Raw genomic sequence first — 21237 nt, forward strand, 5'->3', positions numbered from 1 at the left:
TAGGAGCCTATATTCCCCCATCATTAATTTTTCCCAGAAAAAACTGGAAAAAGGAACTGACCGACGAGGCTCCCTTAGGTACATTGGGAATAGCTCAGGAGACAGGCTGGATGACGGGCGAGATTTTTCTAAAATGGATGCAACATTTTAGAGAATATTCTAATCCTTCAAAGGCAAATAAAGTGTTACTTCTGGTTGATGGTCATGCTAGCCATAAAACTCTAGCTTTGCTAAAGAAAATGGAATAGAAATGATATGTTTCCCACCTCATTGCACCCACCGGCTGCAACCTTTAGATGTATGCTTTTTTCGGCCATTAAAAACATTTTATGATCAAGAAGTTACAAAATGGCTAAAATGTCATCCAGGCAGAACTGTTTCTTCATATCAGATTGGCGGGTTATTTGCTGCAGCATATGGAAAAGCAGCTACAAATCAAAATGCTGTAAGTGGGTTTATGAAAACAGGAATATGGCCGCTAAACCCAGATATATTTCCTGATTATCTGTTTAACCCTGCAATGGTCACAGATAGATATCAAGATGGTGATAGTCAAGTGGCTAACCATTCATTGAATATAAACAATATTTCAGTTATTCGCCCACAAGACATTTCCCCTCTTCCAAGCTCATCCGGGATACAAGCAAACCCAAGAAAGCGGAAGGCAGAACGAACCAAAGTGCTTACGAGTACCCCAATATTAGAGAAACTTAAAGCTAGAGAAGCGGGAAAACAAGCTGCTGAATTTCGCAAAGCCGCGAAACGAACCAAAATAAATGTAACTCATTTAGTTGAAAGCCCTGAAAGTTTAAAAGAAGTTATTCAAATCAAAGAAGTTGCCAAAGAAAGTAAAAACCGCATAACACGTAAGGCTGCTATAGTAGCATCCGAACACTTTGTCCCAATGGACGAAAACTCTGATAATGAAGAGCCGTTTCAAGATGAAGACAACGAAGATGATCCCCCTGTCTATATTGTAACAGTTTGTACTCTATGTCCAAGGAAACATGGGTTAGATGTCAATCGTGCTCGAAATGGGCACATTGTGAGTGTGCTGGTATTTTTAAAAGAAGCAAACAATATATATGTGAACTTTGTTAATTTTAACTTGTAATGACCTTATGTACCCATGTAAGTTTCTTATGTCATTTTACCCAAGTATGCTTGGGTAAAATGACACATTTACATATTTCTTTTTATGTTTTTTTCGCCAGGATTATTCATTTATTTAAAAAAAATTAGGTTATATTCTTATTATAAACCTTTAGTATTATAAATTACTAATGATTTTGTATGTTTACATTAAAAGAATAAAAAATTAATAAGCAAAAATAAAGTGGTATGTCATTTTAGGCCAGTCTCCCCTACGAATGCTAGTTAAAATGACAAAAACCGCATATATTTTTTACAACCAAAATAAATTGAAATAAAGTTGAGATACAAGGATCTTAAAATAAATGTTGTTAGATTGAATGAGATATATGTAACTAATTTATTAATAGTGTTTTATTTGGTTTAATGTTTTTCATGTTACATTATTTAAATAATAGAATTAAAATTCTTAACAGGAAAAATACTTATATAAAAATAAGGTTATTTTTTTTAACTTAAACCAAACTAACTTAAGTTATTGCTAGAAAACTTAAAACGAATAAAAAACAAAGGTTATTCGTGACTTAATGAATTATAAAAATAATGATAATCGCAGTGAATTACAGATTTTAGAGTTTTTTTAGTAGTTTAAGCCAGTGGCGTATCCAGGATTCATTCCTGGGGGGGGGGGGGCAACATGGTTTATCACCATTTAATATACAATATACTTACATATGTATTTATGTGTATGTTAGTTAATTTTTTTGGCCTATTATCGGAGATATGGTATTATTCATCAGGAAGGGAGAAATAATTACCATCTTTTTGAAATGCTTTTATTAATTTAAAAGCTACAAAAATAAAGAAAAATCAAAGATACTAATATAATATATGGATAATAAAACAGGCACAAGGCAAACAAAAAATTATTCTAAAGTAACAAAAACAAATTGACTCCTAAAAAAACTAAACAAGATCAAAACTCAATTAGGTATCTATATAAAACACCAAAAAAAGCCAAATAAAACTAAATATCAATATCAAGGAAATTCCTCGATTTAAGCTGCATTTCGTTAAGTACTTCCTCGGCACTAACTGAGATTTCTGAATATACATACAGAAAAGTTAAACCATTTAATCTGTCTTCACTTATTGTATTTCGTAAGTAAGTCTTTAACAATTTAAGTGTAGAAAATTTTCTTTCAGGGGTTGTTGTGCTTACAGGTAAAGTACAAAAAATCTTTAACAGTATAAATATATTGGAAAATATATCCTGATCACACATTACTAGGGCATCGAGAGCGGAGCTCGGATATTTTTCTGGTGCACAGGCTTCAAATTTTCTATACCAAAGTTTGAGTTCAGCAGAAACCATAGTAAATGAACAATTTTCTAAATCATTTTTATAAAAATTTACCAAATACTTAAGACTTTGAAGTTGATTATCAAGTTTCTTATTTACTGATGGAATCAGACAGTTAAATGATTGTAATATATCTTTATGTTTAACAAATCTCTCTTCTAATTGTAATAAGACGCAATCTAAAAACGGAATAAATATTGATATTCTGAAATATTCTTCAGTTGTGTTAGTTTCAAAATTTGCCCTATTTTTTTGTCTGCTAGTTATGCGTGGTTTTGTTATTTCTAAACCAAATAATTTGTTTATATTTTTTTTGCCTCTGCAAAAATAGTTGCAAAACTATTATCTGCTTTATGACGTAAATCTTTAAGCTCTTTTAAGCAATCTTCAGCCAGTAATATTGCTTTGCTTAAATCAATATTAACTGATTGCAGCAACTTTGATAATGGAGTGGTAAATGCAAAAACATGTTCAATTACATAAAGAGTAATGAGGAATTCTGATGTACTTAAGGTGTTTAGTAACAACTTGCTACAAGTAGACGTTTCTTTGTCTGGCCACTCAGCTATTTCTTCTAAAGCCAATACCACAGAATTTAAAAGCTCTCTCATTACGCTTACTGAATCTTGTCTTTGAACCCATCTAGTAGCACAAAGTTGTTTTAATCTGTCTCGTCTTGATCTCTCATTATCCGGCATTTCATTTACTTTTTTTGTTAAAATATTTTGACGTTTGGGAGTATTAAAAAAATTGTAAGCATTTTCAATAACACCCATGCAATTTCGTACAGCCTGGACAGAACATGCATCGGATATAGCAAGGTTAAGGGAGTGTGAGACGCAATGAACATATAAAGCTATAGGATATTCCTTTCTTATAATAGCATGTACCCCAGAAAACTGACCACCCATTGCCGCTGCCCCATCGTAACCCTGGCCTTTAAGATTATTTAAATCTAAACCCGAGTTTGTCAAATTTTCGATAATTGTTTTTGCTAAATTATGCCCAGTGGTTGAAGTTACCGGAATAAATTGAAGAAAGGACTCTTTAATAGATAAATTATCGCATACGTACCGAACGCAAAGAACAAACTCTATTTTGGCAATATCAGTTGTCTCATCTGCCAAGATTGCATAATATTTTGCAGATTTTACTTCTGCTATTATTTTTCGAAAAATATTTGTTTTACATGCATTTATTATTTCGTTTTGTATTGTACTACTTAAATATGTTGCGTTATTAGCAGAACTCAATATATGTTTTTTCTCCCTAGCTTTTCTGGGAGGGGCAATTGCCCCCTTTGCCCCCCCCCTGGATACGCCCCTGGTTTAAGCTATTATACTTATCGCGAAAGATTGGAAGTCTAACTTGTACTTTGTGCATCTTAGTGCTCTAATATCTGTAACACGAGGGTCACCAGTTCTTTTCCCAGGACGTATCGAATTAAAATATTTTAGATCAGAGAAGTTAAGAAAAATGTAAGATATATTTTACTTTGTATGATCCTGATTTTGAATGTCGTCTTGAGTCTTAAATTATCTAAACGTAGATGGATGGAATCGATGTTTCTATTCTTTTTTCTGGTTTCAATGATTATAGATTATACAAAAATACGATAGTATTTTTGTATTATGTGGTAAATGAAATATTGGGGAAAGGTTATGAAAGCAGTTATACAGGGTAACAAAACTGAAATTGCAAACAAATTCCACAAATATCTCACTGAAGCGGAACCAAAATTACTAGAAAAACAACTGCATATTCCATTTTCCAGGGTTTTTCAATCCAACATTGTTAAGTATTCCCGTAGAATTGGATGATATGATAAAGAAATTTTTGACATAAAGTATAATAAAAATCCTGCAGTCTCCCTCTACTTATTTATTAAACATGATTCAGTTTTTTAAAATTCCCGACTTGTTTCGGACACAGCGGTGTCCATCATCAGAGGATACTAAAAGGAAATAGCTCTGAACCCAGAAACAAAAAGTCAAACAAACACAGAAAAAAACTTAAAATTAATATAAGGCAGATTTTTTTTTATTTATTTCTTTTTTAGTTTTATTATTTTAATTTTATTTGTTTACATTCTGTTGTTGACAAGTACCGAATAGTATGCAAAAAACCTACTAAACTCAAACGTAAGTGACATCTATGGTGACAAGTCCTAAAAGTACATACCATGGTACCTGATAATGTGTTACTAGAATTTTTGGAGAAAGCAAGAGGGAAGTAGAAGGTTTATACAGGGTGTTTCAGAACTATGGGATCAAACTTCTGGGGGTTGTTCAGTGCAACAGAAGAATCCATTTGAGTATAGGAACCCATGTCCGGAAATGCGTCACTACGCCACTACGGCCCTAAGACGCGTTAAAATTTATAAAAAACATTAATTACCTAAATAGAATCTGCTGCATTTATTTTTACCTTTTGTACATGATACCATAACAACAATTGTTTAAAATCAACGCTTATCAATGTCAATTCTCAATGCCATGTTTAAAAATTTTATAGCTTACAATTTTTAAACATTTATTGCTAATGGAAAACTTTACTAATCAAGAATTGGCGGATATGCATTTGGCATACGGAGTAACAAACTGCAATGCACGAGCAGCATCGCGGTTGGTCATGAACGTTTTCTCGAACGACAGCATCTTGGATACAAAAAGTTTATTGCGGTTCATCGGCGGCTCGCTGAGACAGGCATGTTTAAGACCAAGATGCATGATACTGTCGAAACGTAAGAATGGTCGAATTTGGAGAAAAGTGCTTCAGCGAGTTGCCGATGAACCATCAAATAGCACACGTGACGTCGCTAAGAATATGAATACGAGTAACGCTTTTGTCTGGCGGGTACTACACGAGCAACAAGTCCATCCTTACCACTTCCAGAAAGTTCAAGGTGTGACTGCAGCCGATTATCATCCTAGAGTTCAATTTTGTCGATGGCTTCTGGATCACATCATTGCACAACCAAATTTGTTACGATATGTTTTGCGGACCGATGAAGCCTCTTTCACAAGAGACGGTATTTCTAATAGTAAGAATAGCCATGTTTGTGACGAAGAAAATCCTTATGCAATTTTTCCAAGAAAACATCAGAATCGTTGGTCTGTCAACGTATGGGCAGGCATTGTTGATGATTATTTAATTGGGCCATACCTTCTACCGGAACGGTTAACAGGGCCTATTTATCTGCGTTTCTTGTAGGAAGTTCTCCCAGAACTCCTTGAAAATGTTCCACTAAACGTTAGACAGCAAATGTGGTTTCAGCATGATGGAACGCCGGCTCACTTTGCTGTACAAGTACGCGAGTATTTGGCTCAGCGGTTTGGGCACCGTTGGATTGCCAGAGGTGGAGCAGTTTCTTGGCCTCCTAGGTCACCCGATTTAACGTCGCTCGATTTTTTCTTGTGGGGACATGTAAAGTCTTTAGTCTACGAAACTCCAGTAGAATCAGAGCTAGACTTAATTGGACGAATAACAGCAGCATTTGAAATAATTCAAAACGAGGATCAAATTTTTAGTGTAGTCCGCCGAAATCATGTGCGGCGTTTAAATCGGTGTATTGAGGTTGGAGGAAGACATTTTGAACAATTGTTTTGATGGTATCATATACAAAAGGCAAAAATAAATGCATCAGATCCTATTTAGGTAATTAATATTTTTTCTAAATTTAAACGCGTCTTATGGCCGTAGTGGCGTAGTGACACATTTCCGGACATGGGTTCCTATACTCAAATTGATTCTACTGTTGCACTGAACAACCCCTAGAAGTTTGATCCCATAGTTCTGAAACACCCTGTATAAACCTTCTACTTTCCTCTATGGCGCGGTTAACATAATGATTAGTACGTTGTGAAGAAGGAAAGCAATGGATCAGTATCTACTAGATAAAATAAATTGTAAAGGGCAAGGACGATGTATTAAGAGTCTATGAAGAGTTAAAACATAATGAGAATTAAATTATTAAGAAATAATAAATAAAAGAATACTCACTTTTCCAAGTACAAGAAAAGAATTAATTGAAAAAGTGAGTACAAGCGTTGATTATTTATTTATTATTTGTTAAAAAAAATATCCACAGAAATGTAAAACAAAAAATTTCGTGCTTCTGAGAGCTGTAGTCTATCTTGATGCATCAATTTTTAATTCTATGGACACCATCCCACAAAGCACAGATCTGCCTTCCCGTTTCCATAGATTTTAATTTTTTCATATTCAGATCCAAGAAAGCGCCAAAGTACTACCATGCCGATTTGACAACTGACAGATAGTTACGATAAACAACCGATTTGTTCCAACGTTGCCGATTAAATTGTCAATTAGTTCAATGAAATCGTTTATTTCCATCGCCATCATAACAATGTATAGGAATTGTCAATAAGAAACTACAATGCTAATAAAAATAGTATAAAATTACAAGATATGAAAGGAAACAAATTTAACTAACTTTAGTGAATAAATCTATAGTTAAAGAAATCTGTCAACGAGTAAAAAGGACAGTCTGCTAACATGGCCCTAAGAGCTTTCTTAAAAGTTGGAAAAGTCTTAGCTCTCTTTATTCTACATGGGAGATGATTAAAAATTTTAAGAGATGTAATTTCCGGACCATCCTGTACCTGCGACAACCGGGTAAAAGGGATGTATAATTTATCTGCATTTCGAGTTTTATAAAAATTAAGATCTCCAGATCTCATGTAGTTGGAAAGATTTTTATGTACTTGACGTGCGCACTCCAAGGTATAGATTATAGTTGGGATTTTTTCTTTTTTAAAAGTACGTCGGCAAGTTTCTCTGAAGGAAAGTCTAAACATCGTACGTACAATGCGCTTTTGATTTATTAGCACTCTCCCAATACTGGAGGAATTACCCCAAGCTAATAAGGCATAGGATAGAGTGGAATGCACTGAGGCATAATAAAAGCTTTTAAGTGTATATGCATCCACATATTCTCGAAGCTGCCAGATGGCATAATTGCTGCGGGACAATCTACTGCACACATATTCCGCCTGAAGATCCCACGATAGATGTCTATCAATTACAATTCCCAAAAACTTGGCGGAGTGTTATTGGATGATGCTACTTGACCCCTCTCTAAAGAGTAAGCTCCAGTCCTGAATAGCTCGAATCGGAGTGAAAACAATGAAATTGGTTTTCAAACTATTCAAACAAAGACCATTTTTCTGGCACCACCCCGCAATATGAGCTGTACACTTGCTGGCTTTTGAGTGGATAGACTGATAGTCAGTACCTCTGAGATAATTGCTGATGTAACGTCGGCAAAAAGTGTTATGTAGCTGTCATTAACCAGGAGAGGCAAGTCATTCATAAGAAGTAAAAGCAAAATTAGTCCAAGAACACTACCCTGTGGAACCCCAGTGACGACAGTTGCCCAATTAGATATGGTCACCTGACCACTAACTTTCAATCTAACAGTCTGGGATCTACCTGTCAAATATGATTGAAGCTATTTATAAGCCGCACCTCTTATACCATAATGAAAGGTCTTATAAATAAATAAATAAATAATGGCTTTATTTGTACTTTTCAATAGTGTACATAGGCGAAGTCTAGCCAAAGGCTAATCTACTTAACCTATAATGTAATAGTAAAAACTTGTAATAGTAAAGCATGATTAATGGTATCAAATGATTAAGTAAGATCAAAAAAGATGCCAACAGATTTTAACTTCAATTCAAAATTATTCAATATATTTGTATAACAAGATATTATGGCATCTGATGTAGAGAGTCCAGACCTGAATTCAAAATGATGACAGGACAGTATAGCAAAAGAATCTAAAAACGCAATAAGTCTTCTTTTAAAAGATTTTGCGAAGGCCTTTGAGAATACAGACAGGAGAGCAATAGGCCTATAGTTATACTCTCTTCTGCTGTCTCCGCCTTTTTATGAATAACAATAAGTAACAAGTTACCTCGTCTACACCGGATGACTTAAAATTTCAAGTGTTTCACCTTCAGGAAGAGGGAAAAAGAGATTGGGATAAACTGTTAAGAGACACATTCATACCCATGGGTGCCTGAAAATTATCTGTGATCTGTCGCACTGACTCTACAAAAAAATTAATAAAGGTATTAGCAGTATTGAGGTTGCCAGTAACTTTCTTTCCATTATCAGTAACCAAATTAGGAACACACGTTGTTCCACGACTTGAGAAGTTCGTGATTGAGTTAATAATTTTCCATGAGGCTCGAGTTATATTGTTAGAAGTAAGCAACTTTGTTGAATTATAGGCTTTTGTTAGCATTTACGATATTTTCTCTATGTACCTTCAATCTCCTCCTATAGGATGTCAGTAACTCATGGTCATACACGGTCTTTATTTCCCTCATTAATTATCAATCGTGTTATCCACTGATGAGACTTTCTGTGATACGGCTTCAATTTGTTTACATAAGGAAAGCTCATATTAAATAAACTGGATAACGTGTCAAAGAAGTAAGAAAATGTACTTTCAAAATCCGGAGTCTCAATAATTGACAGCCAATGTTCTTTGGACAACAAGTTGTTAAAATAGTGTATGTTTTCATCAGAAAAGGATCAAGAACTCGTAGAAAATTTGCTTAAATCGTGACTGATTGGGTTTCCCAAGTCAAAACTCAGTATCTGAGCACAACGATCAGAAAACGCCACTTCAAAGTTTTCAGTTGAAAACAGTGCAGGTGCAGCGTTATAGTTGACGCGCCGAATAGATGCACCAAGGAAAACGTGTGATCAGCGAGTATTCGATGCGCGATCCATTTTATTGTATTAGACGAGTAGATTTCGAGCGGGTTTTTACGTCTTTATAATTATACGATAAATGTATTTTTATCGATAAGTATTATTTTTATTTTTAGAAATTTATTATTATGGATATTTAGGTCACTGGAAGGGCTTATTTTAAAAATTTCTTATGAAACACCGTGTGAGTTTTGATTTACGCTCACCCCTATACCTTGTAAATAATATGAATTTACTATAATTTGTTAACTATTTACAGTAAATACATAATATTTCAAATGTAATGATACAGGGTAATTCGTTATTGTTGCACAAAAATTTAATGGTGGATTCTTTACAAAAATATATGTAAAAAATAAACTAATTATCAACATAGGTTTGAAAATGCTTTCTCTCTAAAGTAAAGGGCGTTAACATTTTTAATAAATCAAAATTCCATGATTCAAAAAAACACACAGTCAAGTACACATGCCTTTAAAAAACTAATCTTTCTCAGAATCTGAAGAAGTTGTATCGTCATCTTCGCCAACATTTATAATAAGTGGTTCCACCTGAATTTCCATTAAATCATCCAGAGTCCACATGCGTTCTTCTTCTTTGATAATGTGAGCAACAGCATTTTTCCAATTTTGTGGACTGACATTTTGCACTGCTTGATCAAAAAGTGGTTTAAGGTCTGCAAATTTAAAAGTGACATTTTTCCGAGCTACTTCACCCTTAATCTGCTCGATCCCATATCAGTTCGATTGGGTTCAACTCGCAATGATATGGTGGCAATCTTAAGACCGTTCGGCCGGTAGCTTTAGCCATTTCGTCCACTAAAAATGTGTCTGCGAGTCGGTTTTCTTTTACTAATTTCAAAAGTTCTGCCTTTATCATATCTTGTTCATAATGAATTTGTTTGGTCATTAACCAGTTTTGAATATCTCCTTTCTTTGTGGCAGATGTCAAGCTTTCGGGTATGGTAGGATGCGTTATCCAACACAATAACACAGCCATTTTCTAAGCTAGGTAAAATTTTTTCGAACCACTCTTCAAAAACTTGAGCATTCATCTCCTCGTGATAATCTTTCGTCTGTTTTGATTCAAAAACTAGTTGACCGCCCTGAACAAAGCCATCTTCTGACCCAATATGTAGAACTATCAACCGTTTCCCCTTTCCTGCCGGAGCTTTTAGCCCTGTGGACAATCCATTGATAAAAGCGTTTCTAGCGGTGGTTACGGTTGTATCCATACTTTAAAAACCGTGTGACCCGCGTTCACCCATGTTTCATCTAAATAATAAATGTTTCTATTTTCTTGTCGAGTCTTTTTTATGGATCGTAAATAACGTCGCCTCCAGCATATTATTTCATCCCTTTCTTTAAGAATACTATTTCGACTTCTCTTTACAAAGCTGTAACGAAAAAAATTATGTGAGCTTTTGTGTTTTTTTACTCAAATTGTTTTAAATCTTTATTATATGGCAATCTGCCACTTACCGAAAACCAATTTCCATGAGTAAGTGTCGACAAGTTATTTCGTTAAAATTCGGAATTTCTTCATTTTTCTCAACTTCTGATAAAATCTTTTTGACAGTTGGTGCCTCATTTTTTAGGAAAAACGAATGGATTATTCTACGGATAGCATTTTTTGTTTGCTCATCAATGTTATCCAAAATAGCTCTCGCCCTATGATATACTTTGTTGGTGGTTGAAAGGTATGAGTATTTTCATAACTTTTGACTATATTATAGATACTCCTTTTGGAAACACCTGATGAAATTACATTACATTTTTTATTTTGAAACTAATTTAATTTATTTATTTTTTTCAAACTGCATAAAACCATTTACTTTTGTGACTGTATTTACAATATAAAAAACATTGTAAAAAAAATGCTGATTAATTGAAACGCATATAGTTTTTTTTTGGACTATTTTTGACTTTTAATATTTTCTACACCGTGAGCCAAATTAGAATGCTGTATTCAATGTTCGTTTGCCCAATATGTGCAGAATATACCTTAGTTTAATTTAGCTTTAATTTACCTGTAAGTTTATTTTAGATTAATTAAGCTAAAATCAACTTACAGGTTTTTAATAAATGTAGGTAAGTAAAGACTATTTTATTATATCATACCTGCTGCATCAGCTGTAAAAGATACTTTTTGTGTCTTGCTGTAATCTGGATGATTTACTTCACATACTTTATACATATTTATAATTGCCTCCTTTTCAGAAACCGTAAAATGTTTCTTACAAGCTCGTTTTTTAGGGGTAAATTCAAAAGATGGCCCACAGATACGTCACCCATTTTTCAAAACAAATAAACAAACTAATACACACAAAAGATAAACAGATTATAAACTTACAAAAGAGACCCAAACAAATTAAAAAATAATCAGACCGTATACGCGCGCCAAAACGCCTGCTCTAAAATTCTCCAGTATTCACTGGTATTCGAACACGCTTTTCTTTTTAACTGTCGCGTGCTATTCACGTGATTACTGCATCTTTTCGGCGCGCCGACTATACAGTGGCCCAGAAAAGTCATGGTACAATAGAGAATTACAATACAAATTTTATTTATAATTTATGAAATAAAAATCAATTTTTACTTTTATGTATTTATTTTTTCTAATGCCCTACATCATAACATAAACCTATTTCCATAATATATCTAACATACAATAAATAAAAAAATAAAATAAAATTTCTTACAAAAATTTAATCCACAAAAGTCAAGGTACATTTCAGACTATGGGCTAATAAAGTTCTGTCAATAACGCGTGGGAAAACCCTTCAGTTTAATAACCTCTTTTAAGCGATTTGGCATTGAATGAACTAGTTTTTTCGTCAAATCGTTGGATATTTTTGGCCACTCTTCTAAAATTACCTGTTTTAAGTCTGATTTATTATGAATCACATGTTGCCGAATTTTTCTCCCCAAAACATCCCATAAATGTTCTATAGGATTAAGATCGGGACTTTGGGGAGGAGTTTCCAGCAGATGGGGAGTATTAAAAACCAACCACTGACGTACTGTATAAGCTTTGTGCTTAGGGTCGTTATCCTGTTGAAAGTAATAGTTCTCATGCAACCCTAATTTTTCAGCACTGGCACGTAAATTTTCTTTTAAAATATTTAAGTATACTTTTTGATCCATTGTTTCGTCGATAAAAACAATATTTCCTACACCTGAAGTTGCCATGCAACCCCAAACCATTACTCCACCTCCTCCATGTTTCACTGTTTTGATTGTATTTTTCGGATTAAGAGCTTCACCGGGTTTCCTCCACACCTTGACACGACCATCGGACCCAAAAATGTTAAATTTACTTTCATCTGACCAGATAACTTTATCCCAGAAATCAAGTTCAATAGACTTGTACTTTTCAGCGAATTCCAGTATCTTTTTTCTATTAATATCGCTAACATGGGGCTTCTTACGTGCACTACAGGATTTGTATCCACCCTGGTTAAGTTTCCGGCGAACAGTTTCTTCATAAACAGATACTCCAAACATTTCTCTTAACTCTGATGATATTTGTATGGCACTTTTCTTTGGGTCCTTCTTAATTTCATTTAATATGTACCGGGATTCGCGCTCTGACAGCTTCCGAGGACGTCCTGTTCGCGTTTTATTTTCAATTCTGTTTTCATTTTGAAAACGATTTACTACTTTTTGTATAGTGGACCTGCTTCTTTTAATCACTTCTGCAATTTTGGTGTATGATTTTCCCTCTCTATGCAAATTAATAATAATTTTCCGCTCACTGACACTTAATTCGGTTCTTCCCATGATTATCACTGTATTTACCAGTCAAAGTTAAGAAGAAATATTCTAGTGAATACTGAAAACGAATGCCAGAATAGTATTAGAGGAATGTTCTTATTAGCAAATAACAAAATAACAATAAATTTAAAAGATACTTGCATATTTTGATTTACACAAATTAAGAGTACCTTGACTTTTGTGGATTAAATTTTTATAGAAAATTTTATTTTATTTTTTTGTTTATTGTGTGTTAGATATATTATGCAAATAGGTTTATGTTATGATGTTGGGCATTGGAAAAAATAAATACATAAAAGTAAAAATTGATTTTTATTTCATATAAAAATTATAAATAAAATTTATATATAAATTGTCTATTGTACCATCACTTTTGTGGTCCACTGTATATTATCAAACAAGGTACAGGATCATCTCTGAGTTCTAGAAGGCTAAAAAAAAATAGTTTAAGACCATATGAGCTAAATGCGTTTACAATATGTACCTACTGCTTCTTTACATCTGGAAATAAAATCATAATTAAAATCACCACAAAAACACATTAAAATATTAGGTTTATAAAAAACTTTAACAATTTCTCAAAGTATTCACTAAAAGTTAGTTGGATAGTAACTAAAATTGATTTAAAAGTATAAATACTATATAAAACAAACCTACTAAAGATCCATCACTTTCAAAAGATTAGAAACATAAAATATGGCATTTTTACAATACACAATACAATTACAATTACAATACACAATTGTTACAATACAGTGGCCAACAATCTGGCAACAGTGCTGCAAATATACAGCCGCCATCTGTCAATGTCACATCCGTCAGATCAACTATTTCTCATAGGTTCGTTTGCTTCTCCGATACCGCCTGGAAATATTACAATTTTTGGAAAAGAATTAATGCAAAAATTCGGTTTTTTACCCCATTTTAAAAACAAATTTGCTATTGGCCACATTATCTATAACTGGAACGCGGTACTTTTCCTTAATTTTTCATAATGTCGGATGATAACATGGACGGCGATGCCATCGATGAAAACTTCCAAGAGGACGCCGGCTTCGATGACGACTCCCCATCCCCGAATAGCGAATTTCCCGGGGGTAAAAGGGCACGGGCCGCAAGGGGAGGATTCAGGTAACCCTATAACTTCTTATCATTCAAAAACAATCTATTACTATCTTCTATTAATTCATATAACTTTGATACTGAGTACTGTATCACCTTATGACTTAATAGTGTTAGTAAAACATCCCATTTCTGTTAATCTAACTACAATAAGATGGTCTAGTGGTCCACCAGGAGGTCCCAGAGATGGCCCGCCGAGGTTCAGAGGACGAGGAGGTTTTGGACCACCTCCAGGGATGTTTCGTGGAGGTAGAGGCGGGCCTCCTCCATTCCTCAGAGGAGGTCCTCCGCCCAGAGGTAAATTTTATTTTATTATATAAAACACATTTACATCTTACAAAAGTTTTACCTAAATGGTAACAGTTTTAGATATATGCTTCAAATACACTTATTTATTATTTATCAATATTAACCGACTATTATTACTGTTTGCGGATAATATAAAATTGTTCACAAAAATAGATACTGAAGACGATTGCGAATTCCTTCAGGTAAATCTTAACAAAGTAGAGAATTGGTGCAATGTCAATAGACTATATTTAATTGTTAATAAATGCTCTATTCTCTCATTTTCTAGAAAACTGTTGCCAATCAATTTTGACTATAGAGCAAATAATGTTGTGTTGGCCAGAGTGGATGAGGTGATTGATCTGGGAATTACTTATGATGCAAAATTAAGTTTCTCTAAGCATATAGCAAAAATAGTTTCTGACTCTGCCAAATTGTTGGGTTTTGTTTATCGAAACTGTCGGCACTTTAAAATTATTAATACTTTAAATATACTTCTTTTCACCTACGTACGCTCAAAAATAGAATACGGATCTCTAATTTGGTACCCAATTTATAGCTGATAGATGATATTGAGAGCATTCAGCGCAAGTTTATGAAGTATCTCTGGTTTAGAGAGGAAGGTGTCTTTCCAGCCAGAGGTTTGGATAATCAATTATACTTAAATAAATTTAATATTATATCCTTAGCAAAAAGAAGAGAAATTCTTTCCATAAAATTCTTATATAACCTTATTCATAACAAGATTGACTGTCCCACCCTTTTGTCTGGATTAAATTTTTAGGGGTACCAAGAATAAACTCTAGGCATTTTAGATTATTTAATGTAAATCCCGCTAGTACTAATATTTTGTTTAAATCCCCTATTAATATAATGTGTCAGAATTATATTAATAATAATTTACATGCAATTAGAGATGCAATTAAAAGCTTAAAAAACCATAAATCAGCTGGAGCTGATGGAATATCATCAGAATTACTACTCCTTTTGCCTGACAGCATTGAATGCCTTAGCTTCTGCCATAAACAATTCCTTTCATAATGGCATCTTTCCAGCATGTTTGAAGGAGGCAGTGGTTATCCCTCTTTATAAGGGTGGAGATGTGAGTGAGCCTTGTAATTTTCGTCCAATTTCTATATTATCTACCCTCTCCAAGATAGTTGAAAAACTTGCAAAAATCAGAATTTTATCTTTTTTGCAACATAATTGCATTTTATCTGCAAATCAGTTTGGATTTCAAACGGGAAAAGGGACTCATGACGCTGTTTTCGGCTTTTTGAAGAGTGTCTATGTGTCCTTAAATTCTGGAGAGTCCGCAGCGGCAGTGTTTTGCGATTTATCCAAGGCATTTGATTGTGTAGATCATGGAATACTGCTGTCTAAGCTCAATAATTATGGCTTTAGAGGTGTGGCATTGCAATGGCTGGAATCCTATCTGTCTAATCGTACTCAAAGAGTTACAGTATCTGGATGTTTATCCGATTCCAGATCCCTTAAAACTGGAATACCTCAGGGTTCAGTGTTAGGACCACTATTATTTTTGCTCTATGTAAATGATTTGGGTTCATTAAAACTGCAGGGCAAAGTGGTTCAGTTTGCTGATGATACCACCATTTTATGGAATCATAGAGATTCTGGTAATGTTACAGCCCAGGTATTTAAGGATCTTAAGATTTTATCGGAGTGGTGTGCTGCAAACGGGCTTGTATTTAATGTGGGCAAAACCTTTATTATGGGATTTAAGTGTGACGTTCAGGGCCTTATGTTTAGTGAAAACTCCCCCTTGCAAAACAAAGAAAGCTGTAAGTTCCTTGGTATTACCATTGATGGTCGCCTTCTCTTCGAAGATCATATCCTAAATCTTGCATCAAAATTATCCTCTGGATGCTTTCCAGTAAGAATGGCGGGGCATGAGCTGGGAGGGGTAGTTGCACGCTCAGTGTACTTTTCTCTTATTGAGTCCTTCGTCATGGCTTGCCTTTTTGGGGTTTAAGCAACAAGGGATTATTAAACATAATTTTTGTGATTCAAAAAAAGGCAGTTAGATACCTATGTTCCGCTGGGTTAAGAGATTCTTGTAAGCCTCTCTTTATATCTCAAAAAATCCTAACTCTTTTTTCTTAGAAACAGCTACTCTTATTCATAAATGTCCTAAACCTCCCTCTAACACTGGTCATATGACTCGCCAGGTTAACGATTTTCCCTTACCAATCCCTACATCCTCCCTCACCAAGAACTCACTTATATACCTTAGCAAAAAAATTTACAACCATGTTCCTCCATCTATCAGACAAATTTTAGAAGTTAAGAGATTCAAAAAGGAATTAAAATCACTTTTATTATCCAGGGCATATTATAGCCTTGACGATTTTTTTAATGATACCTTTTAACCTGTGCTCTGACATCATTTTAGTGTTTTAGTTTTGTTTCCTGTTAAATAATGTAATTTACTTCTTCTAAATTCTGTTTTATTGACAGCTTTACTTATTTTTTAATGAAATTTATCAAAAAGATGCTTTTTTTCTCAATCTGTTTTGTTATGATTAATTTTGGTAATGTGTGTAAATTTTATGGTAAAGTGTTTTAGATTTAGATTAGTTATGTTTGTTTGAAATTTAAAGTGAATTTGAAATTTTTTAGTTTTTAGGATGCTTGTACACAAGATTTTGTTGTCTTACATAATATAGCACATTTTCTTTCTTTCTTTCTTTCATGAATGGTTCGATATTTTTGTTGACAGTTTAATGTCCATTATAGAAGGTATTAAGTAAATAGGTGATGCAGAGTCTTTCTAGTATGTATATAGATAGTCTGTTTAAGTGCATAGAATGTTAAGCATTTTGATTTTTAATTTTTAATGGCCCTCTCTGCGACCTACATCTCCAGACCAGGGAAAGGCTGGCGTGGTAAATGTCACCAGGAATTCCAGTGCTCAGATTCTTTCTGGGGGGAGCAATTCCAATACATCTCGGAAGAATGTCCTGCCTTTGACTGTCGCCTCTGCTATGTTTCCTACATTGAAACCGAGCCTAAAACCAAATCCAAGTAAGAAGAGTAATCACGGCACAGACAACCGTTCCTGGATCTTCCTCTCCGGGCTATCCAAGGACAATACAGTTAATGATGTCTTGGCTCATCTGGACTCTCATGGGTTTAAAGGCTGTGTATGTGAAGATCTGGCCACTTCCCAGGACCGTATTAAATCTTTTAAAATTGGAGTTTCCTTTCTTAATATGGCGGATGTTCTGGAGGGCAAAGTCTGGCCCTCGGGTGCTGTTGTCAGGAAGTTTTTAAACCGAAAGCGCCAACATTACAACAAAAGAAAGTAATGCATGCTAGTGAACTTTATAATTTTAATTTTAATGTTATACTTCATCTTAATATTCAATCTCTACGTTCTAAAGTCCCAGAGCTTGAGGCATACCTCGAATCGAACCTCAATATTAATATCCTTTGTTTCAATGAGCACTGGCTGTCTGAGGCGGAAATTGGTGTAACCCATATACACGGATTTAGTCTTGTTTCCAAATTTTGTAGGATAAACAGAAACCATGGCGGGGTATGCATATATGTGCGTGATGGATTAAATTGTGAGTCTGTCAGTATTCTGCCCCAAGGAGTAGCATGTGAGGTGGATTTTGAGATTGCGGGGATACAACATGGTGAGTTTCTCATATTTACTATCTATAGATCTCCACTGGGCGATCTCGACAACTTTCTCAGTTGTCTGGAGGGTTTTCTTGCTAGCTTAACAATTAACAAAAAATATGTCATCACTGGTGACTTTAATGTTAAGTTTAATCTAAACCAGACACAGTCGAGGAGGGTTGTTGATTTGTTTTCTTGCTTTGGGCTTTATCCAGTTGCTAGAGGTGCTACGAGGGGTTCGAATTGTCTGGATAATATTTTTACAACTGTCTCCAGTTCCAATTGTAATGCTAATATTTGTGATCCATCATTGTCTGATCACTTGGGAATTGTGTTTCAATTTAAACAGAGCATCCCCGTTCGAGGTGACGCTGTTCGTATATGTTACCGCCCTATAACAGATTGGGGGTTGTTAAATTTTTATAATGCGGTGGAGAACTTTGATTGGGACTTCATAGGCAATACCAGTGATGTTGATATCTCTTTTAATTCTTTTGTTAAATCTCTGAGCGAGGCTTATTTAATGTGTTTTCCACTGAAGTCAAAATCAGCGAATACCGCCAGGCGCTCAGCTGCTTCTAAGTGGTTTGATGAGTCTCTCAGGGAGATGAGAGAACGGCTCTGTTTCTTAAGACGGGCTAGTCAACAATACCCCAATTTGATATCAAGTGATACTATCCGCACCTACCGTATCAAATACCGGCTTGAAATTCAGACAAGGAGGAGAAAGGTCAATGACAACTTCATTAGCCAGTCAAGTAACCCTGTCCGGGCAATGTGGAGGGTAATTACAGCTCTGAACCCTAGCGTAAAGGAATCGGAGCCGAGTGATATTAATGCCAGCCATTTTAATGAATCTTTCGTGAATGTTCCTGCCAAACTAAAAGAGACTCTTCCTCTGCCTCCCAAAAATCCTTTAGCTTATTTGACTGGAAGAATTTAATTATTGTTCCCCTGACCAAACTAATCAACCTGGCTATCTTTGAGGGCACATTTCCATCCTGTCTTAAAATTGCTAAGGTCATTCCTATTCACAAAAAGGGTTCAAAAGTGGATGTTGAAAACTACCGTCCCATTTCTCTGGTGCCTATCATTGGAAAAATTTTTGAGTCTTTACTCAAGACTCAAATAGAGGAGTATTTTGAACAAAACTCTTTATTTTATGTGAACCAACATGGGTTTAGAAAGAAACACTCCACCACTGGTGCGGTCCAGAACCTGTGTGACGTGGTGCTTGACGGATTTGAAAGTGCTCTGTACTCCCAAGCCTCATTTTACGATTTATCTAGGGCTTTTGATTGTGTGGAGCATAATATTCTTCTTCAAAAGCTCAACCACTACAAATTTTGTTCGAGAAGTCTGTCACTGCTACAGTCCTACTTGAGTGACCGAAATCAGTTTGTTTGTTTTGGAAGATGTAGGTCTCAGAGTTTGTCCATTGAGCATGGAGTGCCTCAGGGATCCGTTCTCGGGCCTATCCTGTTTCTTATATTTGTTAATGACCTACCAACTTGTCACCCTGATTGCACTTTCTATTTGTATGCTGATGATGCTACATCCCTGTGTACTGATAGGAGTTGCGCAAACATTTCGCTCAAGGCTCAAGAATCTTGTTCTCAGTTTAGAGACTGGGCCGTTTCCAATAGATTGTGCTTAAATGAGTCCAAAACTCAAAATATAATTTTTTCCCTTCGGGACGTTGATTCCCAGCAACAATCTTTAGGTGTGTCTGTGGATTTTCTGGGTGTTAGATTGGATAGTGGTTTGACGTGGCAAGGTCACATAGATGAATTGTCAACCAAATTATCAAGGTGTACTTTCCTGATTCGCAATTTGTCTGGGTCTGTCTCCGCAGGTACTCTCAGGACAGCTTACTTTGGATATTTTCACTCTCTAATGACGTATAACTTACTAAACTGGGGTCATTCAGCGCATATGCCCAGGATTTTTGCATTGCAACGTCGATGTCTGCGAGTGATTGCGCAGATTGGATACAGGGATTGTTGTAGGGTCCACTTCAGGCTTCTGAGAGTTCTCACCTTACCAAGCGCCTTCATACTTCTGTGCCTTGTGTTCATTAGGGAAAACCTACCCAGGTTTGCGACTCATGCTAGCACTCACAGTCATGACACCAGAAATAGCGGCTCCTTGGTGACACCATTTAGGAGACTCGAGCGTACCCGTAATGGCGTGTCTTATTATGGAATTAAGTTCTTTAATGTCCTGCCGGTCTCCGTTAAGGATTTGCCTCTTAATGCTTATAAGACTAATGTTAAACATTTTTTAGTCACCAATGCTTTTTATTCATTTGAGGAATTCCTGAGCTCAAATTTCAGTGCTATTGCATAGGCTGGGTCTCTTGACTTTTAGTGTTAAGTGTTTTTAAGCATTACTTTTTAGGCTTATATGTGTTTTATTTATGTTCTTAGGTAAAACGAATTTTATAGTTCAATACTTTTATTTGGAGTTATATTTTTGACTGACTTGTGCAAAAGCTTTATACTTTTTGGCATGAATAAATAAATAAATAAATAAATAAATAAATTTAATTTTTATACTCATTTTGGTAAATTTTTCTTGTTTTTTTAATATATTTTTTTCCTTATATTCTTTCCTGTAATTGGGTAACAAACCTGTTGGAAATAAATGCCTCTTTTTTTTTGTTTTTTATTAACCATCCAAAGGGCAATTACTGACACTAACTATAACATTTTTAGTACATATAAGCTAAACATATTAAAAACAAAATGACATAAACTAATAAGTGTCTAATATATAGTTTATTTATTTATTCATACCAAAAAGTTCAAACTCTTACACAAGTCAAAAAGACAGAAAAAAAAGCATTACAATTAACATAATAATAATAATAATAATAAAACCCATGCAGTAACTATATAATATGATAAAATAAAAACATTAAGTAAAACTTATAAATACAAAGCAGCTTTAACAGAAATACAATATAAACATAAAAAACACAATACTCCTAAAAAGCCACAGTCATAATGTAGGTTAAAGATGCCACAGTGGAGTGAAGAATATATACTAATTCCACTGCCAATTGTGTGTGATTCTGGGAAGTATAAAATCTCTTCTCAATTGTATTTACAAAGATTTTCAAAGTAATTATATCCAATCTTAATCACTTGCAAAATTATTAAAATGTTGACACATTTTATAAACTGGTAAACTCAT

The 21237-nt window shown here is 34.6% G+C and overlaps 1 protein-coding gene and 1 long non-coding RNA gene across 2 annotated transcripts in view; one reads left to right on the forward strand and one right to left on the reverse strand.

The window, feature by feature from the left end:
- Window positions 1-9704: 9704 nt before the first annotated feature.
- Window positions 9705-11491, reverse strand: LOC126746886 (uncharacterized). The gene is made up of 3 exons (XR_007664019.1): window positions 11326-11491; window positions 10687-10959; window positions 9705-10601 (listed from the first exon to the last, which is right to left on the reverse strand). It is a non-coding gene; the product is annotated as an uncharacterized LOC126746886 (long non-coding RNA).
- A 2317-nt stretch (window positions 11492-13808) lies between these two features.
- Window positions 13809-21237, forward strand: part of LOC126746864 (transcription elongation regulator 1) — a 114474-nt gene continuing 107045 nt past the window's right edge. Inside the window, exons 1-2 of the mRNA XM_050455254.1 lie at window positions 13809-14112; window positions 14258-14400. Coding sequence (XP_050311211.1) covers window positions 13976-14112; window positions 14258-14400 — 280 coding nt within the window. The 5' untranslated portion in view covers window positions 13809-13975. The remainder of the gene's footprint in view (window positions 14113-14257; window positions 14401-21237) is intronic.

This window comes from Anthonomus grandis, chromosome 18 (genome assembly GCF_022605725.1).
Source record: "Anthonomus grandis grandis chromosome 18, icAntGran1.3, whole genome shotgun sequence".
In the NCBI taxonomy this organism is placed as follows: domain Eukaryota; kingdom Metazoa; phylum Arthropoda; class Insecta; order Coleoptera; family Curculionidae; genus Anthonomus; species Anthonomus grandis.